Source organism: Lactuca saligna, chromosome 9 (genome assembly GCF_052625555.1).
Source record: "Lactuca saligna cultivar CGN05327 chromosome 9, ASM5262555v1, whole genome shotgun sequence".
Classification (NCBI taxonomy): domain Eukaryota; kingdom Viridiplantae; phylum Streptophyta; class Magnoliopsida; order Asterales; family Asteraceae; genus Lactuca; species Lactuca saligna.
The window spans coordinates 150,759,772-150,777,049 of NC_136425.1; the positions used below are offsets into that span (position 1 = coordinate 150,759,772).

Below are 17,278 nucleotides of genomic sequence, written 5' to 3' on the forward strand. Positions count from 1 at the left end.
ACAAAAGAAACCGTTTTTTCTTAAGACATAAAAATCTTGTATCCGATCCGAAATCGGGTTTTAGGAAATCCACGTAAAAAATTAACTTGTATGGATTTATTTTACCTGTTGAATACGGGTCAAGTTTTCAAAAAAATAAAAAATAAAATGGAAGCTATATTTTTACCATGGAAAAAACGTAATGAGAAGATTTCCATGATCGCCTTTTAGAGTTTCGTAGCCTTTTTAAGTATTGCACAAAATTTGCCAATATTTCCAAATCTTTTATTTTTTTCGTTAATTCGTTGGATTCTTTGCTTTTATTTCCATGCTTTTAATTTCTCTTCAACTTATTGTTATTCATACATATAAAAGGTAACAATAAAGTCTTTGAAGCTTTAAAAGCATAACAAAATTAATTATAAATCTTACCATTTACAAATTGTCTTCCACCTCTCCTTCCGGTTCCGACAACAATGGCTGACAGCATCAACGCTGCCGTTCAAGTTACCAACGGAACCACATCAAACAACGGCGGTGAGATGATACATCCTCCGCCTATTATTTCATCTTATAACGACAAGATACGCCCCATTCTTGATGCTGTCGATTGTCTCCGTCGACTTAAAGTCACACAAGAAGGCATCGCTCTCCCCACCATCGTGGTCGTCGGAGACCAGTCCTCCGGCAAGTCCAGCGTTCTAGAGTCACTTGCCGGCATAAGTTTGCCTCGTGGACAAAACATCTGCACAAGGGTACCACTTATTATGAGGCTTCAAAACCATTCAGATCCTTTGCCTGAACTTCTACTTGAGTATCAGAAAAAAACCGTTAAGATCATGGAAGAAAACCAGATATCAAATGCCATTCATAAGGCTACAGTGGAGATAGCCGGAAACAACAAAGGGATATCAAATGTTCCATTAACTTTGGTTGTCAAGAAGAAAGGTGTTCCGAATCTCACCATGATTGATTTGCCAGGAATTACAAGAGTTGCCATTGGTGATCAACCCGAAAACATTTACGAACAAATAACAGGTACTTCATTTATTAATTAATGCACTTTTTTCAATGGTCTTGTTAAAGCAAATCATGCATGCAACCAACTTCAATTGATTCGAAACTTGTGTTTTATAATTGGATTCTGAATGTTTCAGACATGATTATGGAGCGCATAAAGCCAGAAGAAAGCATTATTTTGAATGTTTTTTTAGCAAGTGTTGATTTCGCGACATGTGAATCTATTTGCATGTCACGACGTGTGGACATCAATGGACAACGAAAACTAGCTGTAGTAACCAAATCCGATCTTTCCCCAGATGGCTTACTTGAGAAAGTTACATCAAATGATGTGAACATCGGACTTGGCTATATCTGTGTTAGAAACCGGATCAAAGATGAAACCTAAGAAGAAGCTCGAATCCAAGAAGAAAAGCTCTTTGAAACTCATCCCTTGTTGTCCAACATTGATAAATCCATGGTGGGTGTTCCTGTATTGGCTTGTAGACTTGTTGAGATTCAATCAACGCATCATATCGAAATGTTTTCCAGATATTGTAAAGAAGATCAATGAGAAGCTTAATGCTTCTGTTTTGGAGCTCAACAAATTACCCCGAGTTCTTAGCAGCATTGCGGATGCAATGAATGCTTTTATGCAAATCGTTGGGTCCCTCAAAGAAACTTTTCAAACGATTATGATCCATGGTGAGTTTGAGTATTTAGATGATAAAGAAATGAATTGCAATGCTCGATTGGTTGAAATGTTGGACGAGTTTTCAAAAGAACTCCATAAGAACATCATATTTCGTGGAAACTTTCTAGTTGAGGAGATACAGGTTTTAAAGGAAGCCAATGGGATGCGGTTGCCTTCTTTTCTTACACGTTCTGTGTTTATGTGCTTACTTAAGAGAAAACTGAATAGTATCTCAGATTTACCAGTTAGCTTTGTAAACAAAGTATGGGGCTATCTTGAAGATGTAGTAGTCAGCATCTTGATTGATCATTGTGGGAGTTATCCACAAATGCTTCCTTCCATAAAGAAAGCATGTCTCAATGTGATGTTACGAATGAAGGAGAAGTTGATAGAAAGGGTTATTGAAATGATAGAGATGGAGAAAGTCATAGATTACACGTGTGACCCCGATTACATTGCTTCTTGGAACAAGTTAATGGGTAAGAGTCGTGATAGGTTTTTGAAGGTTGTTACCATTTATGAGCTTGAATGGGAATTAGATGATTTTGATCCAGCTGAATTTGATATGGAAGGTTATGGGAAGATTAGAGTGGAACATCTATTTTCTGTTCCCTCAGATACAAGAAATCAAGCATTCGATTTAAGAATGAGAGTCGCAACTTACTGGAACATTGTGTTGAAAAGAATGGTGGATTGGATAGCTCTTGAGCTTCGTTTTGCGATACATAAAATGGTGAACACGGAGATGGAAAGGGAGACTGTAAATGAGGTGATGGTGCGTGGTGGTGGTATGGAAAAGATGCTGGAAGAACCAACATCGGTGGCTGCAAAGAGGGAGAGGCTTCGAAAGAGTATCAGTTTGCACCATGAATCAAAAGAAATAATCAATCAAGCGATGGATGGTATTTCAGCTGATTAGAGTTTTTAGTATGGGAATCAAAACGTTTTCTTTCCATGTGGTATTATACTTAGAGTTTGATTCATTAGGTTATTATGGTAACTAAGCATTTTGTTTGCATCTTACAAGTCTTAATTAGTTTTAACTAAACGGGTTGTTAGATGATTATGTGTTTTTAATTAATATATTTAACTTGTCTACCAAATGGCTTCTAGCCAACGGTACTCGGTGTTGCCCTCCTTCATTGAGGTTGAGGGTTCAAGTCACATCATAGATATAGGTGGATTTAAGGTGTAGTTAGGTTAGATTTGCCGTTCAAAAAAATAAAAAATTAACTTGTCTCATCTGTCAAGTGGCGTCTATGATTATCTGACTTAGAATTGAAAACTCAAAATAAATTCCACACCGATTTTCAACATGTTAATATATCTTAAGATTTCTTCAAGGTTAGTTATGTAAATAGTCATAGTTAGAGGGTGTTTCTGTAAATTGTTCTATTTAGCTTAGGTTTTCCGTTTTCCCCTTATTTCATACCGTACGTTCTCTTGCTAAGTGGCATGAACAACACAATCCCATCGATCGATTGCTTCACATTCTTGAAAGCTAACATGATATCAGAGCTTTAGGTAATCTTCATTGGCTCCTAATCTAGCATGAAAGTCTATAAGCTCATATAACAGACATACAAAGGCATCTTTCCTAAATCCTTAGCCCTAATCTAGCATACAATTCACAAATTCACAATTAAAAACATATCATAAACATGTATGGGTATTTTAGGAAAAGTTACTTGAGCTCGGATGATTGCATGAACCACACCATTTCTTATTTTAGAAAACCTTATCTTAAAATATGTTTCATTTTTGAAAACTTTACCAACTCCTCAGTTTGAGTTCAGACACACCCGAGATTGTGCCCGAATCCCTCAAACTAAGGCTCTGATACGAACTTGAAAGATCAAAAAATTATAACCCAAAATTTTCATTTTTAATTAAAGTAAAAATAGTTTTCCAAAACATTGTTCATACATCCCAATAGATAAATATCACAAATATCATGAAAATCAGAGTATATCCCATAAACAGAATACATATGGTGTGTTCAATGTAGTTAACCCAAGCTTTTCCCCTCGGAACCGGAAGTACCTGAAACATAAACTAAAAACCATAAGCACAAAGCTTAAAGAGTTCCCCCAAACTACCTCATATCATACATACAATAATCATATAATGGGTCCTGCCCTGTCATCAGGCCCCGCTTAGCATTGAACCCTGTCTGGCATCGGGCCCCACCCGACATCGAGCCACGCTTGGTAATATATTGGGCCCCGCTCGACATACATATAACATATATCAGATAATCATATACACATGCAATTATCACAAAGATACATTGCATACAAATGGCCATCGGACCCTAGCTCGACAAGCATATAAACACATACACATGCAATAGTCATGAAGACAGCTAGCATACTAACATAGTATAAGCATGGGCCTACATTGGTAGCTTCGACCTTCTAAACCTAGTGAGGAAAATCACCTCGAAAAGTTGAATGAAACGAATAATCCCTGGCTGCTGGTCCTATAGCTCCCCGAGCTATCACTTGCTACATAAAAACTAATTAACATTTGGGATCTACATTATAACCAAAAATCTCTACTTGGTTAGAAGACCATTTTACCCTTACCCTAGTTTGGCCCAAGAATGGAGCCCAAAACCACAATCAAATAGGCCCAAAAGTTAAACAGTCCACAAAGGCCCAAAATATGGCCCAATTTCTAATTGGGCCTAACTCCTTCATATGGGTTGTAGCCCAAGCCCCAATAACATAATTAGCCCAAAAGCTACCAAAAATCAGATGGCCCAACTAACCCTAACCTTCCAAGCCCAAACTGAAAGTCCAAAATTGAATTGCCAGTAGACTGAGTACGTTGGGCGTACTCAGCTGGTACGCTAAGGGTATTGCATTGAGGGCTTGTACGTTGTGTGTATAAGCTTGTACGCCCAACATACTCAACCATTTCAAACTAACTTCAAGATTAAGCTCGTAACCCGTTAAGACTTGGTCCAGGATGTAGATCTAACCCCTTTTTGCTGAATTACCATGTAAAGTTGCTAACTTTACGTCCATGCATGACCCTAAGAAGCTCCAAAGCTCAAAAAGGACTTAATGAATTAATAAGGCCCTTAAACTCCATAAATTTGGTACCTTTATGCCAAGGGAGTCCATGAAGACCTTGGATCTAAAAGAATAAGCCTTTAGGACGTGCTAATCCCAACACCCATCCAAACCATGGCTAAAAACATAACTATTTGACGAAAAGTGAGATCTAAACACTTAGCAACCAATAAAAGAACTTGATACCTCAAACTTCTTGCAAAATGAGTAGAGGTTTTGGATCCAAGACCTCCTCATCAGGCCAAGCAATTTCTAGCTTCTTTAACTCCTTCAAAAGACACAAAAATGAACACCAAAAGCTCCCCAAAAGATCACACACTCAACAATGGAAGATAGGACTCAATTTTAGGGTTTTTGGACATAAGAGGCTGATAAAGAGGCTAACACTTGAGACTTAATGACATTATATAGAGCTTGCACCCTAAGATTATGGTTTTTGGGATCTGACCACGCACGCTTCGCGTATCACTTCGTACGCTAACCGTACGTGCATGCCTCCGCGATCCTTATTGATCCACTTACACCTCGCGTACACCAGGCCTACGCCTAACGTACAGCCTCAACAAAGCCCATTCATGGAAGCCCAAGTCTTCTAAGCCCAACAACAACATTCATAATTAAAACAATAAAATAAATGATTAAATAAATAGCTAATACCGTGGAACCATCGGGTGTTACAATATCTTTGGGCCTCTCGATGATTTGATGTTGTCATTATAGTATTGGACCCAAATCTCGGTGATTTGATGTGTTCAATTAGTAGTCTAATGACGTCATCACAAACTGAGAAATCGGGAAATATAATATTGGACAATGAGATTGATTGACATCCATGTCTTGTGTCCATATGATATCATGAAGAACTAATGGATAACATATCACTTATCTTAGGACCCACATCTAATATGATTTTGGCATTGTGTTTGGAAAACACTATTTACTTGTTATTTGGAGTTGTACTTGCAATTATAGTTAGCAACTTATCCAAGTGGTAGATTGTTGAATTAAGGTGTCTAAGGTCCTAACTAAATTGTAATAATGTTGAAGAATAAAAGTAAAGTCCCTTTGACATTGCCATCATAACCAAGAAATAGCTTGGATTGATTAAAGGAGAGAGATATATGATTTATTACTATATTATATGATTGATATATTAATTTGAATAGCAATAATTAATTAAGAATTAATCAGAATTAATTTTGTGTTAATTAGAATTAATTAAAGATACAATGCATGAGTTGTAATTTTTTCAATACTTAAAATGAACATGATCTAGAATCCTCTTAGGGTAGGCGGTTTTTAGGTGCCCTAGATAAGGGTTCTGGAAGCCTCCATTTGATAACTAGGAAACTAGATAATTACTCGATTTGAAATATTATTATTATTATATCTTCAAATCTAGGGTTTCTAGGTAGGTATAAATAGAGCCTTAACCCCTTGGATTTTTGCTTACCTTTTCTAAGTGTGAATTTCAAAAATCTCCCTTCTCTCTCTCTCTCTCTCTCTCTCTCTCTCTCTCTCTCTCTTTCTCCTCTCAATCTTAGGGTTTCTTGTGTTGTGGATGTGAAACATTAGAGGCTTGCACATTATTCAAGCTAGATTTCCACATTGACAAGAAGATGTTTATTAGCTTTTTTGGATCTACAAAAGGTATATATTTCTAACCATGAATTTCATTCATAGGGTTTACTTTATGTTTTTCATATGTATGTTGCTATTAGATGTGAAAAAGATATAAATCCATTTTAGGTTGCATGTACCTTAAGTGTTAAGAGAATTTTTTGCATGTATATTTGATTTGTTACTTAAAATCCCCAATATGATCTTGGTATTATTCATTATTTTTTTTGGGATTTGAGGTATTGTCTGATGTTTCTGGAATATACTTATGCCAAGAAAAGTATATTTCTGATATATTGTCACGCTGGGGTCTTACAAGTGCAAAAGTATATTCTACACCACTAGAGCCAAATACTTACTTGATTTCGTGGAGTGGAACTCATCTTAATGATCATACTGCTTACAACCAACTTGTTGGTTACTTGGTCTATCTCACATCCAAACATCCCGATCTCGCATATGTAGTTCACATGGTTAGTCAGTTTGTGTCAACTCGTTATTCTTACCATTATGCAGTTGTCCTTCGGATCCTTCAATACCTTAAGGATACAATGTTTCATGGGCTTCATTATCCGTCTAAATCATCTCTAGTTCTTAACGCCTTTTCAAGTACAAAATGGGATGGTGATTTGACTGACAGACGATCTACTACAAGCTATTTTTCTTTCTTGGTGACTCTCTCATATCATGGAGGAGTAAGAAACAGTCTCTTACTATCCGCTCGAGTATCGAAACTGAATATCGAGCCTTAGATAATACAACTCAAGAAATAGTTTGGATACATTGGCTTTTGGCTGACATGGGTGATCCTCAATCCCTTCCCACATCACTATGGTGCGATGACAATAGTGCTATTCAAATTGCTCACAATTATTTATTACATGAGCGTACAAAGCATATTGAAATAGAATGTCACTTTACTTGACAATGTAATAATCGTTTCCCATAATGGATTAGTTGAGGATACAAGGGAGTCAAAATCATGGTTTTCGAGGATAACCATATGCCCCGACGTAACACATGGAGTGTCATGACGTGGCATGCCAATTAGATATCGTGTGTTTTTAGTGAGCACCACGATGTGATATAAAGGGTGTTATGATGTGGTGAATACTGCAACTCAAGCCTATGATTTTTAGGGTTTCTTTCGTATTTAAGGGCCTTAACCCTAGGGTTAGGACATTCTCTTCAGCTTCTATCCTCCTTAAAATAAACCCTAGCCTATCCTCTTTCCTTTTAAGCTCTTTAATGGTCTTTTGGCCACTTGAAGGTTGAAGTAAGGATTTGTGGAGCCATAGACCAACTAGCAAACTTATCTCTATCTCTTGGTCTACCTTATGGAATAGTGTAAATCACCAAGTTCCCAACTTTTTGGCGAATTTCCTATGGATCTATGTTTTGTTCCCTTTTCCTTCATAATGTATAGGTTTGAGTGGTAGTTTTGGATAAAGTTCGCAACTTTATCACCTATTGAGATCCTTTGGTCATCATATGTTCCAGATCTTGACTCTCTTGTTGTTTGGTGCAATGCATGATGTTTTGACTTTATTTCTTACCCCTTTTTGACCTAGCTTTGGGAGGGACATACATTGGACATGCATGTTCATAAAGTAAGGATTTTGATGGTTCTTTAGAAGGCAAATTCTTCTGGAAAGCTGGAGCAAAGGACTTAACGAATTAATTCATTAATGTAAAAATATGGCTTCTAGCCGTCGTCACGACATGACCAAGGAATGGTCACTAGGTGGCAAAACCCAACATCACGACTGTTTTGTCTTTGCATCCCCATGACATGACCAAGGGATGGTCGCGACGTGGCACTGCCTTTAACTTGGTTGACCGTTAACTTTACGGACCTTTGACCATTGACTTCTAGACTAGTTTTGAGTTAGGGTCAAACTTGGAGGATTTGGGTTGCTGATTGATGACTTATCCGTCTTGGTGTTAACTGTTTCGATGGATTGATTAGTGCAAGGAGTTCGTGTGTTGCTGTGCTTATCCAGTTATACGATTCATGTGAGTTTCTCGTTATGCCAGTATCCTATTGTATATCCTTTGCATGGTAGGATAGAGATGTTGTTTGAATAGAAGTGTGCTAGTGACCTAGGGTAAGTTCTTGTTATGCCTTGCAATTTAGAATACTTGGTGCTTTAGTATGCTAGATTGGTAGGGTCTTCACCGTTGATCGTTTGGTTCTATTGTGAGTTATGCGGTAGTGATAGCTTAGGTTCTATGCAGTCTAAGTTGGATATCCTGAGAACACTTGGTCTAATGCTTGATTATGATGTTATTTTCTGATTGTTCGCCCTCAGGTGGATCATTTGTTCAACTATCTATTTGATCCCTGACTACATGCAACTTTATGTCTTGAATGGAATCAGGAGGTGGCTTTGGGCAGTGGAGGCTGGGTTGGACCCGTGTACTCCCTGGGCGGGTCCTGTTATGTACAGTTGGATAGGGCCCACTATGTATGGTTGGTCTGAGTTTGTTCTGTATGGTTGGGCAGGGCTTGGAATGTGAGTTGGGTTGGGCTCATTACGTATGATATATATGTATGAGGCGAGGATATTTTGTTGCTCGGCGCTAGAGCCGAGATCTTGTGTGTATGTATTATATGTATGATGGAATATGTTGTATTCTAGGGAACTCACTATGCTTTATGTTTACGTTTATGGATTAAACATTTTGTAGGTCATTCATGAGAAGAGCCCGACAGTACTATAAACACGAATTGAAGATATTAATTTCTACAGTTTTGTAAATTCAATTCTAATAGTGTATGGTTTGAATCAATCAAATGTTACTCAATGTTTTTTGAAGCAAAGGTTAAATTGGTTATTATATTTTAAAATTGAAAAATCTCTTTGAAATTTTCGGGATGTTACAGACAACATGTGGTTCCTAAAACTGTTCATCTTCTCCCGATCTCTACAAATGATTAACCTGCAAACATATTTACTAAACCATATTTTCCTTGTGGTTTCCAACTCATACTTTCCAAACTCAAGTTGGACCATTCCTTCCCTACTTGAGTTTTGAGGGGGTAGGGTGGGGAGGGGGGATTAATGTATCTTAAGCTTTCTACAAGCTTACTCATGTAAATAGTCATACTTACAGGGTTGTTCTGTAAATTGCTCTATTTATCTTAAGGTTTTTCCCTTGTTTTAGACTGTACATTCGCTTGCTAATTTGTTTGAACAATAAATGACTTCAGTTTATCTCAAAATCTCATTGATCGACTGTAATGTATCTTAAGCTTTCTTCAAGGTTACTTATGTAAATAATCATAGTTAGAGGATGCTTCTGTAAATTGTTCTATTTAGCTTAGGTTTTCCTGTTCTCTTGCTAAGTGGTATGAACAACAAATCACTTCAGTTTATCTCACAATCTCATTGATCGATTGCTTCACGTTAACATACGACAAATACAAACCAAGTGGGGTAGTTGCATGAACAATTCTTTGCAGGATTTTTTTTTTTTTTTTTTTTTTTTTTTTTTTTTTTTTTTGGAAAGGAACAGTATGTATGTTGATCAATGTAGATAGGCTCGACTCAACTATGAGGGTTTTTTTTTTTTTTTTTTTTTATTTTTTTAATTTAATTTAATTTATTTAAAGAAAGGTTGATTTTAGAAAACTGTCCTAAAAGTAGATTGATTTCAAATTATCAAAAATAGTTTGTTTTGAAGATGCCCAAAAAACAATTGATCAGTTTCTATTCGATGTTTTATTTTACATATGAAACCTTTAACTATTATGTTATTTTTATTTTACATCTTTTATATTAAAAAGCTTATTTTTTGTTTTAAAAAGTTTCTTAGTTTACCCTTCTAATTTATAATCTCCTGACTTATATAATATTCACCATTTACGTATTTTTTTTTTTTTTTTTTTTTTTTTTTTTTTTTTAAATCTATACTTTTTTATCTTTATTATATGCCATAATTTTTTTTTATTAAAATATATAATTGAAATTTACTTTTTACTAAATTATATTGTTCGAAAAATCGAATCAGTACATTCAAACCGATGCCCAAATTCAATATATTACAATGTCACAAAATTACAATATTAATTAAACATAAAATCACAAGATAACATACATAAAAATTTACAAAATAAATACAAGATAATAAAAATTAGATGGCTCACTTCGCAATGAATCTTTGTTGAGAATTTAAAATAATTTATCCTATTATGAATAGGTTGATGACATAGTTCACATCCATGAGGTTCATCAAGATGATGAACATTTATCTTGTTATGTAATCGATTGCATTTCTTCGACCTCGGCCAACCGAACATTTTGAGTAATCTGCTTTAATCTCTCAATTTGCCTCCAACAAATAATCAACCTGAAGAAGTGAAGAAAATCCATAAGTATATTGTTGTTTACACATCATAGTTGTGTAAATAGTATTCACAATGAAAAGAGGGTTATTCCCTCTAAGACGACAAATTGCTAAAGCATGTGAACTTGTTAAAGCATGTGAACATAGGGAATCTTTGATCACTTGATTTTGAACTATGTTTATTTGCTAATATTCACCATTTTTGTCTAAAAATTACACCACTTTGACGATTCTTTTAAATCACATGTGCAAATGTAAAATATGATGAAAACGCTACACATAGTGCACAAAAGAAAGACCACAAGATAACACAAAGAAACGAAAGATCACGGGATGACACAAAGAAATGCAAGATCAAGAAGTAGAAAATGCTAAGCTAAAGATGGAAAGACAAATAATGAAGGTTGTCCAATATTTGGAAGATTAATAGCTAAATAATACGAACACTTTGGATAGAAAGACAAGGCAATGAGCAAAAAAAATGTTGTTATGCAGATTGACTACGAACTCAGTATTTTGATCACATCTAACTACACAAATTCAGTCAACTAAAATGGGAGTAGCAAGACAAAAAGAAATACAACCCGTCTTGTTTTATGTTTTCACTAATTCTGTCGTTAGCATTGCCAAAATATGCATTGAAGTTGGGCGAAAGCTGTTGTGGATATCCGAATATTGCATTATAAAACCCTATTTTTTCATCCCATATTGCTTGAAATCAAAACTCAACCCTTCTAATTAACCTATAAATAGACTATTAATTTAACACTTCAATGTTACCTTGAAATAAATAAGCGTTAAATCCTTTAATTGGGAGTAATTCATCCTTAATCTTTTAACCCGGCCCCTCGAATTCCTTCAATCCTTCAATAAAGAGTAGAGTCAGCAACAGTATGAGTGGCTAAGCATATGCAATCATTCCCCGATAAATATGTCTTAGGCTAAAAACTATTGTTATTTAATTTTCGTCTTTGTAATATGAGAATTACAGTTCATTACAATATCACAGTGTTTTTTGAAAAGTCGCATAGTCTATTGAGTGTAAGGTCAATACATATTCTAATAGGTAAATGTCTTGTTTCTTGTAGAACATTATTGATACTCTCATAGATATATGTCGTTAACAACCCATATCGACAATTTTCTTCATATAAAAGACAGCATTGACTTTCGTCAATTTGTTTTAAATATCGTCATGCTTCAAAATTGATTCTTCAAAATTGATTGCTTTTATTTGTTTCATATACATAACGAACTTTCTTTTTTATATGGCGTTGCTATTTTCCCAACAAAAATCTTTAAGGCTCAAGTTTTTGTAGTTGAAGTTATAAATGTGAATCATGAATACAAAGAAATTAGGATTGCAAATTTCAGAGAGCTATTTGTTTATGAAAGAAGGTTGTTGAAAACTGAAATCAGTAAATTGAATTTATAATGCCAAAATTAAAATAAGATTAAACGTTTACTCAATGACTACATCTATTTTTACATGCAGAAATGACTACTCAATTACTCTTACAGATGAAAATAAGTATATAATGTCAAAATTGAACAATTTTCTTTTTCAAATGATTAGTAAATGTTTATACATTTACCTTTACATATGAAAATTACTACTTAATTGCTTTTAGTTTTTTCCTACAAATGATTTCACTTTAAATTAGTATATTAATTATTAGAGTAAAAAAATAGTTGATATTGGTATTGAGTTGAATGTGTTGACGAGATTTTGTAATTTTGTAGTGACATAAGTTGTTTAAAATGGTACATAAGTTTTGATTTTATATTTTAATAAAAATAAAATTATATATCATATTACAAAGGTAAAATAATATATCTTTAAAAAAAAAAGATGTAAACAGTGAATAATATATAAGTTAGGGGATTGTAAAGTAGAATGATGAAATATGAAGCTTTGTAAAACAAAAAAATATATTTTTAATATAAAACATGTAAAATAAAAATAACAAGGTTAATATATATAAAACGAAACATTGAATAGGAATTCATGAGCATCCATTTTTTATTTTTTCTTGATACCCCCAAACTACTTATTATTTCTTACCGCTAAAGTAAAAACAATAATAATTTTTATTTTAACCGACAAATGTAATCTTCTCTTAAACTAATATTTAACTCCATTTATATTCATAACAGGATTTGAACCCCAACTTAAGAGAGGTAAGACAAGTAGCTATTTGGTAACTAATGAAGATACATAATGTTTTATTATACAAAAAGGGAAAATACATATTCCACATAAGCCTGGGCTTTATCTTTTATTTTAGACTGGTGGGTGTACGCAACATATTGTCACACCCTAAAATTGCCACTTTACCAGCCATGTCAAAATGGTGTTATAACACAAGTGTTATAACACAAGTACCACATGTTATAACGTGAAATGGGAGTGGTGTTCCCATGTTATAACATGGTGTTAAAAGGAAAAAGATGGTAAGATAAATATGTGCAATCAGTCAGAGGAAAGAAAGACCCACATTATAATATGTTATTATAATAATATCTCTTAACATAACACCAAATAACATGAGAGGGGACGTCATTATTTGATGTCGCATAGGCATAACGTCTCACCCTCGTTGCCCACTCTGTGCACTCTTATAATTACTTTGCTGCAGTTACCATCATAAAAATTTGATAACCTACTTAAAAGCTGGCTCACTTAATCAATTCCAAAATGTCAATACAAACACGTATGCCAAGCTTCGTTTTGGATTATTTTTGGAAGTAGTTGCGGTGAAGCATTATACACCATGGATACTCCACAAAATCACGTTGAAAATCCAATTTTATCCAATATATTCTTCTTTCCATTCATAGTTCCATACAGAAAAAGTATAGCAAAATTTCCATTACTTTTATAAAGATATGTATAATTCTAAGACATAAACCGGCTTAAAAAACATAATCTATCTAGCACGAATGCATTTAAAATTAATAAAAAAAATAATAAACTACACTATCTGAATAGTCCACATCAACCCGTCCGTTTTAAGGCATACCACCCACTAGGTTCCCATCGTAAGGGTGTTGATGCATTTAACTGTGAAAAAGTTAAGTCTTCAAGTCACGAAACACATAATTATCTCGACACAAAACTTTATAACAAATTAAAGCTTCTAACATTAACGAAAAATGGGAACTTCGAATTTACATGTTTGTACAGCTTGTTTCCTACACCAGGTCCTTCAACTACTTAGCGACGGAAAATCCTTTGCTATTCTAAAAAAAATCCATCGCTATTCTGTTGCTAACTAGCAAAAACAACGCCAGACGTTGAAGAGTTAGCGACGGATTTGTCCATCGCTACTCGTTTTTCTAGCAGCTTTCACTCCTCGGAACTACAATCACCATCTCCCGTTGACTGTTCTTCATTTTGTCCTGAAGTTAAGTACTCGAGAGCAGAGACCACTTGACTCATGACAGGTCGTTTTGTGGCATCTTCTTGAAGACACATTGCTGTTACGGCTAATGCTTGATAGAGCCCTTTCATCGGATATCTCCCTTCAAGCGATGAATCCGCCATCATATGGAACTTTCTTCGGTCTTTAAACAATGGTGCTGCCTGCAAATATTTAATATAAATGTAAGGAAAGGGTATATTTTTTTTTGGAGAGTAAATATACGACTCTACATATGTAACGTGATATCTCATAGCCACCGTTTAGAATTTTTAGGGGCTCAACACATGTCTAGTGATCTTATCTTTTTTAGAACAACTTACACACACTACACTACGATACTTCTAAATCTACACCTTTTGTCCGCTAATCATCTGATTTTTTTATATATGTTGGAGTCGAATTTCTCTTTTTTTTTTTGAAGATAAAATATAGGTTTCGACATAAAGGGTAGTTTCGTATTGTCGTATTATTTTGGTTTAGTTTAAACCTACCCAAGCAATCAAATTTTGCTCTTCGCTTGGTCCTGAACACTCGATGACTCGCCTTCCCGTGATTATCTCCAAAAACACCACTCCAAAGCTATAGACATCGGATTTTCGGGTCAATCGACCGGTCAATGCATATTCCGGAGCACAATACCCGTAAGTTCCCATCACCTTGGTTGTTATATGACTTTGCTCACCCGTTGGAGCTAATTTGGCTAATCCAAAATCAGAAAGCCTTGGATTCCACTCTTCATCTAGTAGAATATTTGAAGCTTTTAAATCGCGATAGATCACCGGAGGATCGGCCTTGTTGTGCAAGTATTCGAGGCCTCGTGCTGCTCCCGTTGCAATCTTGATTCTTATGTCCCATTCTAGCGGCTTTAGCTCTCCGACTCTCCAATCTTAACAAAAAAAAAAAGGAAGAAGTTATAAAATATAGACTCAAAGGTTCACATTTGTAATGGGACACATATAATGAAAAAGAAAAAGTGTTATGAATCATGACATACTGAAGAGGTGATCTTCAAGAGAGCCGTTAGGCATATACTTGTAAACTAAGATCCGTTGTTCACCATCGGAGCAATATCCGAGCAAATTGACAAGATTCGTGTGATGAAGAAGGCTCAACAACAAAACCTCCACCAAAAACTCCCGATTGCCTTGGTATCCATTTCTATCGAGTTTCTTTACAGCAATGTCCTATTAAATGCGAAAGAAAAAGAAAAACACAAATTATGATAGGATTATGATAGTTGATGATACGATGAATTAATGAATTTGGAACTTACGGTGTTTTTGTTGGCAATGTGTCCTTTGTAGACCCTCCCGAAACCGCCTTCCCCAATCAAAAAGTTGTAACTGAAGTTCTTGGTGGCAGCGGACAACTCCTCGTATGTGAAATATTGCGAAGAAATTTCCCTTTTTCCGTACTTGGCTATCTCATCCCTTATATAACTTCTTCTAAAGCTATCTGTATAATTTACATTCGATTAATCTCATTTAAAAACAACATGAATGAAACAGAAGAACACAAAGTTTAATACAAAAAGAAAAAAATAAGGAGAGGTTACCATTTCCACGAGAAAACCCGGGGAACGAGTCTTGCCTTGATTCTTTAAAATCACGAATGCCTTTCTTCCTGTTGGTTCGTTTCTGGTTGAAACAACACCAAAAACAACCCATCATTTTCTTAACCAATCAGGACGACGGCCTACCGCGCCCTGTTCGAGTCATTCACATGTTTCGTGATTTCTTTGATCCATCGAGAACTCACGATGGCGTTGAGACCTGACAACACCAACGTGTGTTCAGATAAATTAAATTTTAATTTATCTGAATAACCAAGCGGAATTTCTTTTAGCTCCTGGCCTGGAAAGAACCAATGTTGTTCGGTCAGGCGTTTTACGGAGCTAAGAGAAATTCCGATTTTGTTTCTTGTTTCGTGTAAGTCAGATTTGAAATTGTTAAGACAAATTAATATTTTGACATGGTCAAATATATTACCTCCTCATATTTAGCTGGCCATCCAATTCTTTTTAATATATAAACGTCTGACTTATAATTTTAGCAGTTCTAAATCACTAAACAATTTGTATAATCTTTATATATAATGAACGTCATTAGACGGTGTTGACACTATAAGCCAACTCCAATCTTTAATATAAAAAACCATAAAACAGTAATTTTCAATAGCATGTATTTTTTCAACTCCCATACTCTAAAAAATATTTTGAAAATGAGTTATATAAATGTATTAATTAACTATTTAGTAACAACAAGTAATATAATACTTAAAACAATAACAATTATAATACAATGAATAAGGGAACAAAAACATAATATGATATGCAATAGTGGCGCTTGCATCGCCGCTAAAAAGTACGTATTGTTGCCACTAATACCTTTAGCGGCAGGTCGTTGCTAATACTCCGTTGGTCGTCGTATGCCTACCGTCGCCACTAATGGCATTTATTTTATGCTTTTTAAATATTTAAAACCGCTACGAAACATTAACCATTGAAAAATCGAACGAGTCATTATATTTAATAACACGACATTCGATTCAAAATATTAAATTACTAAGTTATAACCCTTGGGAACCACGGTTATAAAATAAATTAAATTTTTGTAAAAAAAAAGTTATAATTACGAATCAATTATTATAAATAAATTATTAGTAAATATATATATTTTCTAGTTATAGAAAATTATAATTGTTGTTTTAAATGAATATGTGAAATATATTTTGAATATATATATATATATATATATATATATATATATATATATATATATATATATATATATATATATATATATATATATATATATATTTGTGAACTAATGAAAAAACAATAACAATAATATATAATAAAATATATATAAGAGCAAATATAGTTGTTTATATTGTTTTTATTTCAAAATTATATTATATATAAGAGTGAATGTTTGAATTACATTACAACTTTGGTAAGAAAATGATGGGTTTTATGTAGGAATTCATAAAATTGAAGGGATTATATAAATGTGTCATCATTGTTGTATGTGATTGTTAGCCCTAATAATAATAATAATAATAATAATAATAATAATAATAATAATAATAAATTAGGTAATAAGTATTACAATTTAAACTTGTGACGACGG

General features: G+C 34.2%; 1 protein-coding gene and 1 pseudogene across 1 annotated transcript; one reads left to right on the top strand and one right to left on the bottom strand.

The window, feature by feature from the left end:
* Positions 1-455: 455 nt before the first annotated feature.
* Positions 456-9,997, top strand: LOC145016821 (dynamin-related protein 4C-like; annotated as a pseudogene).
* Positions 9,998-13,787: 3,790 nt separating this feature from the next.
* LOC145015217 (putative serine/threonine-protein kinase PBL23) lies at positions 13,788-16,080 on the bottom strand. Its single transcript, XM_078973664.1, has 5 exons — positions 15,703-16,080; positions 15,421-15,602; positions 15,142-15,331; positions 14,639-15,033; positions 13,788-14,308 (listed from the first exon to the last, which is right to left on the bottom strand). Exons 1-5 carry the CDS (start codon positions 15,815-15,817, stop codon positions 14,072-14,074), a joined length of 1,119 nt encoding a protein of 372 aa, XP_078829790.1. The 5' UTR covers positions 15,818-16,080; the 3' UTR covers positions 13,788-14,071.
* Between the last annotated feature and the right edge of the window lie 1,198 nt (positions 16,081-17,278).